This window comes from Triplophysa dalaica, chromosome 18, assembly GCF_015846415.1.
Source record: "Triplophysa dalaica isolate WHDGS20190420 chromosome 18, ASM1584641v1, whole genome shotgun sequence".
Classification (NCBI taxonomy): domain Eukaryota; kingdom Metazoa; phylum Chordata; class Actinopteri; order Cypriniformes; family Nemacheilidae; genus Triplophysa; species Triplophysa dalaica.
In genome coordinates, this window is record NC_079559.1 from 16,799,843 (window position 1) to 16,816,492 (window position 16,650).

At 40.1% G+C, this 16,650-nt stretch overlaps 1 protein-coding gene across 3 annotated transcripts in view; it reads left to right on the forward strand.

The window, feature by feature from the left end:
• Window positions 1-14,136, forward strand: part of adrb3a (adrenoceptor beta 3a) — a 31,488-nt gene extending 17,352 nt beyond the window's left edge. For all 3 annotated transcript variants that reach the window (XR_008909505.1, XM_056772419.1, XM_056772420.1), the window contains one exon: window positions 13,048-14,136. Coding sequence is in view for 1 of the 3 variants with exons in the window: in XM_056772420.1 (XP_056628398.1) it covers window positions 13,048-13,075 (28 nt within the window). In the remaining 2 variants the exon portion in view is untranslated. The remainder of the gene's footprint in view (window positions 1-13,047) is intronic.
• Window positions 14,137-16,650: the final 2,514 nt, after the last annotated feature.

Below are 16,650 nucleotides of genomic sequence, written 5' to 3' on the forward strand. Positions count from 1 at the left end.
ATAATAAAACGGAACATAAACAGCCGGCAGCCCCTAACGGACGACTGCCGGCGAAATAAAACAAACCACAACTAAAATCCATGCCTGGTCCTGATTTCCTCCGTGATACGAGAACGGTGCGCGCACAGCTGGCGTTCATTGACACTCACTCACCGGCCTCGATTCACGTTCTCGCCCCGCCTACTCCACTACATACACCTATCGCCCCTCACAGGCCGGGGGTACCCCCGAGACTACCCCCGAGACTCTATTTGCTCCCTCCCTGGGGGGGCCTCGAGTACCTTTCCCCTGGGGTATGCAGCGACGAGACGAGACAACAGAGACGGGAGCCCTCGGACCGCCCGGAAAGAGAGAGGGGAGAGAGGAAAAAAAAGTATAGTCCGCTTCCCCGACATATTGCCGCTTGGTCCTCAACCAGCCGGGGTACTCTCCTTCGCGGTGCCTTGTGGTGGCCCTGGGTTCTCGGTGGACGGCTCGGCAGTCCGCCCCCTGGCGGCCGGCGGTGGCTCCTGGTTTAGTGGGCTGCGGCGAGTTCCCCGTCCCCTGCTCCTCCCCCTTGGGCGGACGGACGCAGGCTTCGGCCTCTGGCAGGCGGTGGCCGTCCTCGGGACTTCCGCTCCCTGCATCTCCCCCTTGGGCGGACGGACGCAGGCTCCGGCCTCTGGCGGACGGTGGCAACTCCCCCACTCCCACTTGGACGATAGCCACCCCAACTCGACCCAGGAGCACGGCAGCAAAGGTTGCCGTCACACCGAAGCTTTGGCGGCATACAATGGCTCCTACTCTTCTCCAGAACCACCACTTTGGGCAGCCACTGGCACTGCCGAACTCTCCGTCACAGCGCGGCCACTCGGCAGCAAGGACTCTCCGACAGCATGTCTCTCCTTCCTCCAATAAAAGGAAGGAAGGAGACAGGAAACGGCGAACATTTAAATAAAGTTTTAATCAAATAATAACACAGCCACTCACGGGCAACTGCCGGGGAATAAAACAAACCACAACTAAAATCCAGGCCTGGTCCTGGATTTTTCCAGAACTTTAGATATGAAAGGTAGATACGATATAGGCCTGTAATTCCCTAGTTCTCTAGGGTCGAGTTGGGTTTTTTTGGCAAGGGGCCTAATAACAGCCACCTTATATGCTTTAGGCATATGTCCTAATGTCAGAGATGAGTTAATAATACGAAGAAGAGGTTCTATAATTTCTGGGAGCATCTCTTTCATTAATTTTGTAGGTATAGGGTTAGCATCCATGTTGTTGATTTAGATGATCTAATGATTTTAGACAGTTCATCGTGATCTACAGTAGAAAATTATTGCGATTTCACCTTAGGGGCACTGTAGTTAGTTTGTTCAGCTGGTTTCACCTCTGGTTGCATTTTTATAATTTTTTCTCTTATGTCTTGGATTTCACTTGTGAAGTAGTTTATAAATGAATCACTATTAAGGTGATATCCAGAATCTGAAGTCGCTGATGACTTAGACTTTTTTTACTATTTTTACTTGTGTGTTTATGTAAAATGAGATTTTTTTTTCATTCAGTGTACTACTGACATTACTTCTCCCAAATTTCAAATAAAAATATTGTTCCAATATGGATGTAATACAGTTCAAAGTAGGGAAGGAAGGATGCGTGAACCGTCCCCCCTGGGGCCAGTCTTGATGGCCCTAGCACCTACGAGAAAAGGAGACGGAAGCACAAGGAGTGAAAGCGACAAGAGGGGGAGAGAGAAAAAAAAAATCTGGTCCAGTTCCCTGACACAGTGTCGCTTGGTTCTCAGCCAGCCGAGAGGCTCATGCGGTGGTACTATCATACGGCTCAATTCTCCTCGGACCACTGGCGGCCGATAATGGCTGCTGCAGCTTAGGGCAGCTGGTAGCGAGTCCCCTGTTTCCTGCTCCTCACCTTCATGTCTATTGGCAGCACGATTCCGGCTCACGGCCAACGGCGACGACTCCTCCGCTCCTTCCTGGACGGCCGCCACCCCACCTCCGGCAGCCGCTGGCGGTAGTCCCTCGTCCGCGCTGCCCGAACTCTTCAGCACCGCGATGCCCCTCAGCAGCGAGGGGCTCTCCGACAGCATGTCTCTTCTTCCTCCCGGGTTTCGGCACCAATGTAATACAGTTCAAAGTAGGGAAGGAAGCAGGCGGTAAACAAACAATAACAAGGAAAGTAAAAAGCCAGCAGCCACCTCACGGTTGACTTCCCCAAGAACATAAATACAAACTAAACACATGTCCGGGCCCGGTCCTCCATTGTCGTACATTCTGCCGCTCGTCCTTTTATGCTTCTGATCTTCACTGTGAGAGATACGGAGCCAGTGCAACGCGCAGCTCACACTCATTATCAGTCGCTACCCGGGCCCCGCCTCATTCCCTCACGGCTCTCGTCCCGCTTCTCGTCACAATGCAATATTCAATTTATTTGCAGAAAATAAAAAACGGACAAAATAACGGAAATGATGCTCTGTATTTTTTCAGACCTCAAATAATGCAAAACAATATGATATTCACCTTTAAGTTTACCTATACGACAATAATATTTGAACATGTTTTGGAAAAGTAAAAAAACATTTTTTTATCTGATAACCTGGATTAATATCACAGTTTTTATGTTTCTCATTATTATGTCAGTCTTTCACATTGCTGTTAGATGACTTTGTCACTCCTGATGTTTGATTTTATTATAATTTAACATTTTTATAACAGACACTTGACTAAAACTGCCACTACACATGACGATTAAATAAAAAAATTGGAATGGTCTCTTAATTTTTTCAATGGCTGAATATTCAGGACTATCATCATTCTCCCATGTGTCCCACAAAATAATTTTTATTATATGTTTGATCAGTTTATAGACTTCTTTGTAGTGATTCTTGTGTGCTATACTCCATCTCCCATGGCACTGAAAATAAACTAACCAAAATCAGTTTAAACTATCAAGGCCTCAGTGCATAATTATATTAATGTGACATCACATAGCTCTCTTGCTCAACTGTGCAACGCTCTCTCAGTCTCATTCAGCCAAAACAGCTGCGTAATAAAGTCAATATCTTGGCATTTCTAGATATTTCTCATGAGAGGCAAGAACTATGCTGCTTTCAGATCAAAAGTGAAGAGGAGCAGCCGTCTTTTGGAGTGCCTTGCCACAGTTTTAATGGTTATGAGACAGTGTGAGCTTTGACTGCGGGGCCAATGCTGGCCACTGACTCAGTGGCAGCTTATAGACGGTTTATGGGGTGAGGATATTGACACTCACAACTCACAATCTACACGCACCTTAGTTTCTCTCACTCTCACTCCCACCCTCTCTCTCTCTTTCTCTCATCTTATATTACTCCAAACCATGGTGGTTTGTTTTAAAAGCACAGAACATTTGGTTATTTGCTTAGGAACATCTCTTACAGACAAGTACAGACATGGTTGTTTTCATTTTTGTACTTTTCGAAGTTAAACATCAAGCGGCCGAGAATTTTTATATGGTGTTTGTGTCTTTTTAAATAGTTTGGCCCTTGATGGCTGTCTCAGATGTAAATGTACATCAAATCAGTTTAGCCTCATTCGATTCAGAACTGAGAATGAAAAAAATGAGAGATAATCTTTGCACTCGGTCTTGGCTTTGCCAACGAATTAAACAAAGCTATGTGGGCTAGATTAATTTCTAAGCACTTCTTTTTTTTTTATTTGCTCTCATGGAATACTACTTGATGAACATATTCTCTGACAGTTGTGACAAATACAAATTTACAGGAATATTTTTCACAAATGTTTATATCACCTAAAATCTAACCTTTGTTCAAGTCATATCGGCTCTGTGCAAGACCTTTAATGGTAAAAGTGTTAAAGCACATTGTTTGTAGGTTTCTCACCCATGCCAATGCTGTGGTTTAACTCCGGGGTTTCAAACTGTTTTAAGGGGTCCCTAGAAATGTTTTGAGTGACAAAAGATATCAAAAGTTTTAAAATTCTACTGAAGATTAGATTTGTACAAACAATATGTTGTCTATATAATATCACACTTACTATTTGTCTAATAAAGTGGCTCTCGACAGATGACTTAAATTAGACAAAATGAGAATTGAAATACATTTAGAAAAAAACAAAATCAATATATTTCTCATTATTTGGCCATTTTTATAATGAAATATAATGATTTCAGTTCATGACTAGCTCTAAAATATTTATGGGGTAGAAATTGTCGGTTTTCTGAGTGAATATTGTTGAATATAATCGGGGGCCTTTCAGTCAAAAAGGGAGAGATCCCCTGGTTTAACAGTTTAAATGCTTTTTTATGCAAAAAATGAATATGTATTTAAGAAAGGAGGTCCCTCGCAAAAGGTTACCATATTTGGGGGTCATTAGCATGGGAAAAGTTTGAAAACCCCCTGGTTTAACCAACTGGACTGAATTATATTGTTGTTCTGAACTCTGACCTGAAGTGAAAAAAGTCAAAGATTGAACTGCATAGAGGAGAAGGACAACAGACATGTTATAATGCTGTAACACACTGTGTGAGAGACGTTCTGGACATGTACTGTAATTGTTTGTACTGTAAACAGAGCTGGAAGAGGTCCATTCTGCTGAAAATGAGACAATGTTTTAGTCAATATGACTGCACAAACATTCACATACACATTAAATGCCACTAAACTTCCCTGACAAAAGAGATGGATTTGTCCGTGACAAAAACCAAACAAGCGAATTCGGAATTGCTGATGGAACGTATTATTGGGCTAAAGTACTGCCAAATCATGAGGATCACTTTTTGGGAGAGAACCCTATTTAGATGGAATGCTCAACAGAATTGTCACCAAATCCTGTCACGACTTAGTTCCAAGAGTAGTGGACACATCCTTGATATTTTAAGAAAGCCTTTTCCGCCCAGTAACTGAAACTGGACAATGTCACTGGTCTCTCGCTTGTCAGCAAGCATAGTCATTTTTCTCATGAGAAACCAAATGGTGAAAAAATACAAATGAAGATTGTCAATTGTAATAAACAGTATTATGCAACCTCCTTTCGGATAAATTTCATGTACATAAAATGCTTCCTGCATATCCAATAACTGACTTGATAAATGACCTAATGTCAAACCAGATACTGATATTCCACATGCAGTACAAGCTAATCCTTTCATTTAGCTTTATATAAATCATGCTTTTTCACGGTTGGAACACATTTTATAACAATGGAGACCTCACTTCCTGTCGGGCAGTGTGTGTGACAGTTGTATTGTACTAAATAAAAGACTAATTCATCTACTGTGAACATAATAGCAAGTGAAAGCTGAATGCCATAAATAAAAGTAGAGCAAGATATGTGGAGCAATTCGTCTGTAAATTATGACACTGCATTATACTTTATAAAGTGTGTTTGTCGTTATAGGTGCCGTCAAAATGGCTCTTTTAAGTATGATTTTATTCCTCATGGTCCCAGCACATTATGACTATTTGCATTTTACCATACTGTACCCATCAAAAATGCTAATTGTCTTTGTGCACGCTTATGTATGAAGGGCAAAGCATTAGAAAAAGCAAGCTTTAGTCCTAAAATCATGGAATAAAATACTGTGTTGAGACAGATCAAACATAATATCAAAGGAGAATTTTTTGGACACATGGAACATTCAGTGAAGTGCCTCAATTTATGGAGGCTGTTAAGAGCCACCATTAACCAAGACCTAGATTATTTGACTTAAGAATAGAATACAAAAGCAAGATTAAAAGTGAGAGATAAACAATCTAATGACATCTGTTTGGTTACTGAGATTCTTCCAAAAATCTTTCTTTGTGTTCGGTAGAAGAAATTTATACAGGTTTGGCTCAACTTGAGTAAATGATGACAGAATTTATTTTTGGGAGGAGTATCCCTTTAATACAAAGGCTTTAAAAAAGTGTGAACACGATAATGGCAATGATGGCCATAATAAACACAGATAACATGGCAGATGATATAACATGGAACAAATAAGAACATAAATATACCCAAATAGTGCAAATGGAAGTTGGGTTGAAGTGTTTTGATATTATTTCAGGGGCTGGGTCATTTCCAAACCTGCCGTTTTGGCCGGGAGTCACCAGTTCTATTATCTCTCATGTAAACTCCCGTAATGCAAACTGGACAGAAGATCCCCGAACACAGGTCTTAAATGCTGACAAATATGGTCATGAATCATTGATCCTCTTTGTTTGTTCTGTGTATAAATGTGACGAAATGACACATAGACGAAAGACACCAAATAAGGATCTTTGGGAAAGATGACCCGACAGGGCAAATTACAAACCATTATTACAAGCTTGCCGTGGTGAATCCCGCAAGGGTAGTGACACAGTTTTAAACACCGTTCTTTCATGTACTTGCTCAATAATTGGTTTTACCTCATTTTTACTCAAAATAACTTACGGGACTGCCACTTTAAAGGAATAGTTCACCTAAAAATTAAAATTCTGTCATTATTTACTCACCTTCGAGTTGTTCAAAATCTGTATACAATTCTTTGTTCTGATGAACTCAGAGAAAGATATTTGAAAGAAAGCATTCTTCCAAGTATCTTTCTCAGAGTTCATCAGAACAAAGACATTTATACAGATTTGAAACAACTCCAAGGTGAGTAAATGAGGACAGAATTTTCGTTTTTGGGTGACCTATCCCTTTAAATCGACACATTTAAATCGACTGTTAAACGGAAATGAACAGACTCCTGCTATTCTGAGGTGGAGGTTTTCACTGTCCTTGCATTTACACGGATGGCGGCAGACAAATAGATGCCACATCAGATCAAAAACAAAGGTTAAAAATACCCCTTTAAATTCCTTTATGATGTAATCGCCAATGAATTCATAACAACTCAGAGAGAGAGACCGACAGAGATAAAGAAAGAGATGAATGAGATACAGAATGAAGTGTCACCACGAAACAATTCTTGATAGGCGGATGTAGCTATATGTAATGTAAAGTTTATCGGAATGGAAAATTCTGCAGTCCTGTCGTGACATAGGTTTGACGATTAATTTGAACAATTACACTGGGAAAAGCCCACCTCCAATTTAAAATTATAACATAACAGACCCCTTTGACCCTTACGGTGTCGGTTAGCCCTCAAAGCTCTCCGTTTTAATGAATAGGTTTGTAAGAAAAACAGCAGTGGAAACATGACAAGAGGGATAGGCGCACGCTGAGTTAGCGAGATCTCAAAATGAAGAAACGCTATACAAGTTCCAGGTGGCCTTTCTGGGCATGGCGGCGAGGCCAGACGCGATTTAAATATTTTCAGCTCATCAATCACTGAGGTTGACAATGTTTTATGTTGAAAATCTGACATTTCACTGGACCATTTTCCCAAATAAAGCGCCAGCCAATACTGCTTCTACAAACTAGCCAAACTATACTGAGGGAAAGACATTTTAAACTAAATACACAGCATATAAAATGCTGTGAAAATCATCATGTGTTTTGCACTTAACATGTTTTCACGGACTAACTCTAGAGGATCAGCCAAATTCAAAAACAGAAGCAAGGCTAGGGCGCTACTGACCTCAAGTGTGGACAATGCATATTTCATGTGCATTGAAACGGAAAGCCAAAAATGTTAAACCTGCAAACTGTTGGTCACTGGTCTAAATGAACAAACAGAATAAACCAAAATTTAAGCTGAAGTGGCAAAAGACAGCATATAGTTTTGTCAAACTTCATTGGTTGATCAATTCTTTAAAACAGAGAAGCTGCGTCCGAAACCGCATACTGTGGCAGTACGTTCTGATTTTGAATAAGTACCTATTGGCAGTTTAAACAGTACATATTACTGTTCTTTGTAGTATGAGTGGAAGTAGTATGACTAGATTTTGGTCACAAATACATTTTTTAGGGTCATATGACCCGTATGTTCTTTGACCTAGGACATATTTACAACAACCTATACGTGAACGTTGATAAAAACATAATTTAGTCATGAGAATTCATTGATTGGCACTTGCATTAAAGAGTAAGTAGCATTAGATCATGAAAATTACATTTCATCCAGTATGTTATGTTACCGTGTTTGAAAGTAAGCAGTCTGCCAAGTTTTAAGCCTGAAGGTGAATAAATAAGAAAGTTATTGGCTTGTAAAAAGGGAGTCGACTCTAAATCACGCAAACGAGACGTGAACTAGTACATTTACATTTATGCATTTTGGCAGACGCTTTTATCCAAAGCAACGTACATTGCATTATTCTATACATTTATACTTAGGTATCTGCAATCTCCTGGGATCGAACCCACAGCCTTGCGTTGTTAACGCAATGCTCTTACCACTGGGCTACAGGAATGCAGACAAAGTGACGTAGATCCGTGACAGTCGACTGCCGGCCACACAAATTTAATAGACTGCCGGCCACACAAATATAATAAACCATAACATAAAATCTAGGGCTGGTCCTCTCTCGTTGTACACTCCGGTTGCTCGTCCTTTATGCTTCCGATCTCCTCCAAAGAGATGAGATACCCGTGTAACACAGCTGACACTCATTATCATCACTCGCTTCATTCCCTCAGGGCTCTCGTCCCGCCTTGCTCGTTACAAATGTGTTTGACCAATCACAACAGACTACACCATCTGACCAATCACATGACACTAGGCTAGTGGAAAGGAGGGAATATAACAGATGAATCGTGGAACGAATCATTTGAGAGTCAGTCAAGAAGTAAGGTAAGAATAATTACCAATTATTATGACATAATAGTGTTTTTACACCTTCTATGTTGATAAACTTGTTTTTGGACACTCCATAAAACAAAATAGGACCTTAAAAATCATATGCTACTTACTATTTAAAAAAAGGACGCCCACCTTTAAGTTTTCTGCTATATTTATTTGATTTACGTTTGAAATTTGGCCGTTGCCCAGCTCCCATGACATTATGGGATAGAGAAGTTTCCATTCGATTCACACTGACAAATCTCGGTGGAACTAGTAGACCGGGTATTTCTTGCCTACTGTTTTTTTGCATTCTGATGTTACCGACATACTAGTCATGTCTTATACTCATTTTTGCCTACTATATAGTGTGGAAGTATTTGATTTTGGAGACAGAGAGAGTCTTTACCTTGGAAATGTGTCATCTTTTGTCTTCATGTTGATCCCCTGAGGGTTGAGCGGTGCGCCTGGCACTCTCAGAACATTTCACATTTTGTTTTTTCCTCTTCTGCCAGATAGCGCATAAATGCACCGTATTGTTTATGTGTTCCTGTGGAGACATGTACAGTAGCTGTGATAGGATCAGAATGTCAGGCATTTAAAGTGAAAGAAAATAGTGGAGAAGGAGAGGCAGGGGTCACGGGTGGGTGGTGTGGCACGAGGGACACTCAGAGAGATGAAAAGTAATGTGAAGGTGAAATTTGTCATATATTGAAAGGATAGGATTCCCCAGGCTGACAAATAAGGCTGCAACAAAATCCTGTCATTATTTGTTCACCCTCATGTCATTCCAAAGCTGTGGAACTTTCTTTCTCATGCAGAACACCATACAAGATCGTTTAAAGAATGTTGGTGAACATTGGGACATCCTTGACTTCCGTTCAAAAACCCCGGAGACATTTTTTAAAACATCATCTTTTGTGTTCCGAAGAAAAAAGTGTCATAAAAAGATTTTGAAATGTAAATTATGGCAGTTTTTTTTTTAAAGTAAACTGTGCCCTTTTTATGCTGATAATATTTGGAAAATAGACAGAATTTCTCTAGTGGTCTCAAACTTATAGGACCAACATTGACGCTGTGGCCATAAACTTGATCATCCCATCCAACATGGGAATTTTTGTAAATTTGGAGATTACATAGTTTGACCGTCCTTTCAAGTAGTAAAACTAAAAGAGATCCTAAAATGCAAACAAACCCAACATCTGCAGAAGCATTAATTTCCCCCCTAACGCATTTTACTGTTATTCTCTTTTTGCAACCGAAATACATTATAGAAAACAGATTTTTTTAAATATCTCAAACTAAATGTATAAATACAATACCCATACTATAGTTTTTTGGTAGATTTGAATACATGAAACTACGTTTGAGTACTGTACTTTCCATTCAGCACACTGAAAACAACAGATTTTTGACATTTGCTCAGTTTCTTCATAGGGTGGTGAAGAGGTAAAAGGTCAAGGAGCGAGTCATAAACTACCGAGCCATAAACCATCACGACTCTACCCTTGGGCAACCAAATATTACCCAGATTCCTAAAGAGAGATCAATCAAGTTGTTGGCTTACTACACGTCAAGTTAGTTTGGGTAAAATAGGCAAATTATGACTTAACCAAATATTACCCAGATTCCTAAAGAGAGATCAATCAAGTTGTTGGCTTACTACACGTCAAGTTAGTTTGGGTAAAATAGGCAAATTATGACTTAATACTTCATCACTTGTAAAAGCAAAAGGATTACTTGTGCAACAAGTGTAGTCTTGACTTCTATAGTATCAGCTGCTGAAGCACTATTCATTGCCAAAGTATGTGGACACCCAATTACCACAGCCGTACGTGCACACCGAACATTTTCATTTCAAAATAATTGGCATTAAGTTCTGTTCAGCCTTTGCTCTTCTGGGAAGACCTTTCCACTAGAAAATGTCTGTGGGGATTTTCTTACAATACATTCATTGCACCAGTAATGTTGGATACTGGCTCATACTCTGCATACCAATTCTGCGTATCCCAGAGGTCCAGGTCTGTATTGTGCAGACCAATCACTCAATTCTTTTCACTCATTAATTAATTTCTTCATGGACTGTGCATTATCTTACTGGAATGGAAAAGGCCCTCCTTTGTACTAAATTATTTGTTTAAAATTGCACGTATGCTTGAGCTTAGGCACCTGTTACTAATGAGTGTAGATGAAATAGCTGGACACGTTAATCAAACATTTACATACAGTGGTGTGAATAACTATTTCATTTTTTGCATATTTGTCATGCTTAAAAGACTCAGTTCATCAAACAAATTTTTGTATTCCTCAAACACAAACAGAGTAAATACAAAATGCATTTTTTAAATGATGGTTTTATTTATTAAGACAATCCAAACATTCCTGACCCTATGTGAAAAAGTAATTGCCCCCCTTTGTAAATCATGAATTAACTGTGATGAATTGAATAAAATTGAGTTAAATTTCACTAGCCACACTCAAGCATTAATAATGCCAGATCTGTTGAATCAAGAAATCACTTAAGTAGAACCTGTCTGACAAACTGAAGTAGTCTTAAAGATTTCAAATAGCAACACATCATGCCGCGATCTAAAGAAATTCCACATTGAGAGCCATAATCCACAAATGAAGAAAACATGAATCAGTGGTAAACTGTCCCAGGAGTGGCCGGCCTACCAAAATTACTCCAAGAGCACAACGACGACTCGTCCAAAAGGTCATAAAAGATCCCAGAACGACATCTAAAGAACTGCAGGCCTCTCTTGCTTCAGTTAAGGTCAGTGTTCATGATTCTACAATAAGAATATACCATCCATGGGCGAGTTCCAAGGTGAAAACCACTGCTGACCAAAAAGAACACAAAGGCTCGTCTCACATTTGCTAAAAACATCTAGATGATCCCCAAAACTTTTGGGCAAATATTCTGTGGACTGATGAGTGTCATGATTCTGCCATCATGTCATGTTTAATCTTGTTCTTGCAGTGGAGTCATGGCATACCCTTAGGTTTTTTGCGGAGGGAGAGATAGTTTACCTAGCCACTTCTATACTCTCTCTCCGGTCTGCGTCTCTGTTCCTGCCATCTCGTTTCCTCATTAACTCTCCCCGAGTGTTTCATTACCCACACCTACCCTTCGTTAAATATCCTTTGTCTCCCTATAGGCCTATATAATCATCATGTCTTTTGTCCTGTGCTCGTGCATTGTATCTGTATGTATCTGAACGTGTTTGTATCCAGTCCATGATTTAGTCCATTTCTTGGATTTTCTAGTATTGCTCCTGCCTGTGGTGTCTTCCTCTCAAGAAAGTGTAGTTGGTGTTAGGTCATTGTAATCCTGTCTAGTGTTTTAGTCTAATGTAAGTGTAGTCAGTTTCTGTTCCTGTGTTGCCTGTGTTTATCATTAATCTCGTTCCTGTTTTATCCACTTGTGGGTTTTTGCTTTGGGTTTTGTCTTAATAAATTTGTGTTAACCGCTTCATCCCTGTGTCTGCCTGCAAGTGGGATCTTCTGCCTCAAACTCATGACAGATGAGACAAAGGTGGAACTTTTTGGAAGGTGTGCGTCCCTTTACATCTGCCATAAAACTAACACAGTATTCATAAAAAGAACATCATACCAACAGTCAAACATGGCGGAGGTAGTGTGATACTGCTTTGCAGCATCAGGACCTGGATGACTGACCATAATTGATGGAACCATGAATTCTGCGCTCTACCAGAAATTCCTAAAAGAGAATGTCTGGCCATTGGTTTGTGACCTCAAGCTTAAACGCACTTGGGTTATGCAGCATGACAATTATCCAACACACCAGCAATTCCACCTCTGAATGGCTAAAAAACCCAAAATAAAGGTTTTGGAGGCATGACCTTAAAAAGGCTGGTCATGCTCAAAGACCCTCCAATTCTTCCAAAAAGAGTGGGCCAAAATTCCTCCACAGCGATGTAAAGGACTTTTGCAAACACTGGATTGCAGTTGTTGCCGCAGTGGGAGGCACAACTAGTTTTTAGGTTTAGGGGGTAATTACGTTTTCACATAGGGTCAGAAATGTTTGGGTTGTTATTTCCCTTAATAAATAAAACCATAATTTAAAAACTTCATTTTGGGTTTACTCTGGTTTTCTTTGTGTAATATAAAAATGTGTTTGATGATCTGGATTTAAGCATGACAAATATGCAAAAAAACAAAAAATCAGGAAGGAGGCAAATTCCTTTTCACACCACTTTAATTTCATCTATAGTACTATATAGTGTAGTTGTAGCTGGAGGGTTCCTTAAAATCCATCATCTACAATGACAGATTTCAACTGTGAATTTAATTTTTGCATATTAGAAATGTTCTTTTTAACATAAATTTTGTGTTTGTTACCCTTAGCTGTAACCTACAAGAGCAGGATGCCTGAGCTCATCAAAAATGGTTGAAAGAAGCTGAGGAGGATATGAAGACCTCGGTCACAGTTGGCTGACCTTCCCCAGCAGGGACCACAAGGGACCAGAGAAATACCCAATAAAGCAATAAGGGGAGCCTCCTCTAAAAAATGACAGAAAGATCAGAAGGAGGCAAACTACAAACAAGCGCTGGCCCAAGAGAAAGAGCCTGAACTGGTACTGCTTACTAGGAATAATGGAGTGATCCGTACTGGTTACATTCCATTAAGGCGAGGAGTACAGGCGTTGGCCTTGGTTGGTCCAGTCTGTATGGCAAACAATGAATCCAACCTGTAGGACTTAATTTTGAAAGACTTTGTTAGTTTATGCACACATATGTTGTTGATGATTTCAAATATAGGAATTAGACAGATTTTGTACAATATATTAAATTATTTTCTATTTATTTTACTCCCCACATTTTAGCTGTGAATGTACGAAAATCTTACCACATTAACATATCTGTGTTTTTTCAAATACCATTGTTCATTTAAAAAGGAAAGTTCTCCCCGAGATGAAAATTCTGTCATCATTTATCCACCCTCTCATAATTTCAAACCTGTATTACTTTCTTTCTTCTGCAAAGCACAAAAGAAGATATTTTGAAGAATGTTATTAAACAGAAACCGTTGGTCCTAATTCACTTCTATTGAATGGGACCAACGTTTTTTGTTACCAACATTCTTCAAAATATCTTACTTTCTTAATAAGAATAGAAGTCATACAGGTTTGAAATGACATGAGTGTGAGTAAACGATAACAGAATTTTCATTTTGGGGTGAACTATCACTTTAAGCAGTCTATCAACCGTCTATCAACAGTATAAGCTACAAGACTTCTGGGTCACCCCGTCGATACTGCAAAGAGGTATGACAAAATTTGAAAGCTCTTGAGAGCACTGTGAACGATAATCGAAGTGTATGTAGCCATCTTCAGTAGTATAGTTAAATGTAGCATTTGGGTTGGTCACAAGACATTTTGCTTGCTGTGTAGACGTGTCAAAAAATCCAGCAGATAATAAAAAGAAGTCAAATTATATACTCAAAAATCCTCTTTTACATCTTACATCTGATGTGTATTCGTGTTCATGTTTTTTGTTGCTGCTATTTTTTAAGTTTCTTTGAAAAAATGACTACGCCCCTTCATCCATTCTTATGTACATGAAGCACATACTGCTTTGTATTGCACTAATGTAGGCTTACAAGCAAACAGTTGAAGCCAAATATGCTAGAATGTATTTGTCACTCGCTTTTATCCAAAGTGTCATACATTGCATTATCCCATTCATTTGTTTCTAAGTATGTGCAATCCCCTGGGATCAAACCCATGACCTTGGCGTTGTTAACTCCATGCTCTTACCACTGAGCCACAGGAAAGCTATATTTTAACCGTGTGGTATCGCATCCAGTAAGTTGTTGTAGTACAGTCTAGCTTCTTTACAAACAAAAATTGAAAATCAAAAACTAATTTTAGTATTTTTCATGTTTCTACTGATTGCAATTCCATCTCATCCTTTTCTTATAAATTAGAAACACTCCCTCCTTCACTTCACTGGGGAGAACGAAATTTAGCAGGTTTACTTATTTAGCAGGTTTTATTTGCATTCTAGATTCTAACAGCACGGTGCGAGAACTATCGAACAACCAAGTGTCAAGGCAGTTTGTGGCGTAGGCATGGAATTTGAAATCTATTAATTTGTGTAATTTTTTTCCATTTTTTTTGTGTCAAACAGCACAACAACTTTAACTTGATATATTTCTACCTGATATCAGAAGAAGTTGCAAATATTTTAGGAGTGTGCTAACCAACTCCTTACCTCACCACAAACCCTAAAATCACAACTGCAAATGCAAATTAAGCTAAAAACGTGAGTTTCGCGAGGTAGCAAAGCGAGGATAAATGGCTACCCTAACCCTGCCCCTAAACCTAATGTCACAGGGGAAAAGTCAAATCATAACAAAACATATATGAGATAGGAGGTACCCACCTTGTTAAAAAGGTGAGTATTCCCATCAGTTTGTGTTGATATACATTTATATATATGAAAGATATTGTGTATTAAAATCCTTTATTGGAAGTCGTGCTGACTGACATGAAAAAAGGGGGAAAATGTTTGTCCTTGACTTGACATTACAGTTTGTGACAATGTCACAAATTCCCTTGAGACTGTGTTGCTTTGAAATATGATGATCGAAAATGTTGATTTAATGATAGAGTTCTGATGCGATGTTGACAGGACAAATGTGAGAGATTTAAGGTACACTTTATAATTAGATACTGGTAGAGATTTAAAAACAGCATCAAAATATCACTTTTAAGTAATCGATGACAGAATTTTCAGCTTTGGGTGAACCATCGCTTGTCCTAACTAGACATGTAAAAAAACAGTTTAGAATCTGTCTGTTGAGCTCTGCACAATATATCCTCCTTAATGCGTTTCATTGTATGTGTGTGGGGCAAAAAAAATTGAGCTGCAGAAGGGCTCGAAACGATACAATAAAAAGCTTTTAAAGACACTGGTGTGGGTCTCAAAATGTGTGTCAGTGATTGTATAAGATTGTATATAATTGCTTTGTTACAAAGCAATTTTCATTGCTTTGTAACAATGAAAATTGTAAAAAGCGCTATATAAATAAAGTTGAGTTGAAGAGAGCAAGAACTACATTTAGGACCGTCCAATGAAATTTGCATGCCAGTCTCCGCCCCCGGAAATCCGGTATAAAAGCAAGACGGCATGCAGCATTCACTTACCTTTTGTTCTGAAGAGCCTGAAAGCCTCTCACGACTACAGCAGAGGATGATACGTGTAGTGGCATAAGGGACACAACGTCTCGTTCCCTCCATCAGGGAACCAAGGTTACGGACATAACCAAAGATGTTCCCTTTTTTGTCGGTCTCGTGACGTCGACAGATGGGGTTCCTAAGGGTACAGCCTTGACCGGTAACTTTTCACGGATGGAGGCCTTGGCTCTCTACTGGCGACTTTCTTTAATTAGGGATGCGCTGCAGAGGCCACTTCCTACCCGGGGGGAGGAATACAATTGATATAGGTATGGTCTCGCCCTTGGGGGAGATCGCATGGAACGTGCGGACTGAGTAGTTAACCGCGAGGTGAAGGTCTAAGGGGGAAGGCTGCTCTGCCCAGCCGACCCTCAGGGGGTGCTTGCTTAGTGATGGATGGAATGCATGTTCTTAACCAGTGTTTGGGTAGGTAGGAAGGTAGATGGGATACCTGTTCTTAGCCATGTGTTTTGGTAAGAAGAGAGGCAGATAGCACACTGACCCGACCTGCTGGAGGGTGGGGAGGTGCTTTCGCAGGCATACGCCCCGGCGGATGCTAGTCCTACATGTCGTCACGCAGGTCGTGGGCTGACACTGGGTTTACACAAAGGTTGTGAAACCTTGCGAAGGTGTTTGGTGTTGGCTAACCCGCAGCTCTACAATGTCTGCCAGAGAGGCGCCTCTAGCCAGTGCCCAGGACAGTGTGACAGCATCCACGATCCAGTGCGCCAGTCTCTGCTTGGGGACAGCCTTCCCCTTCTGCAGTCCT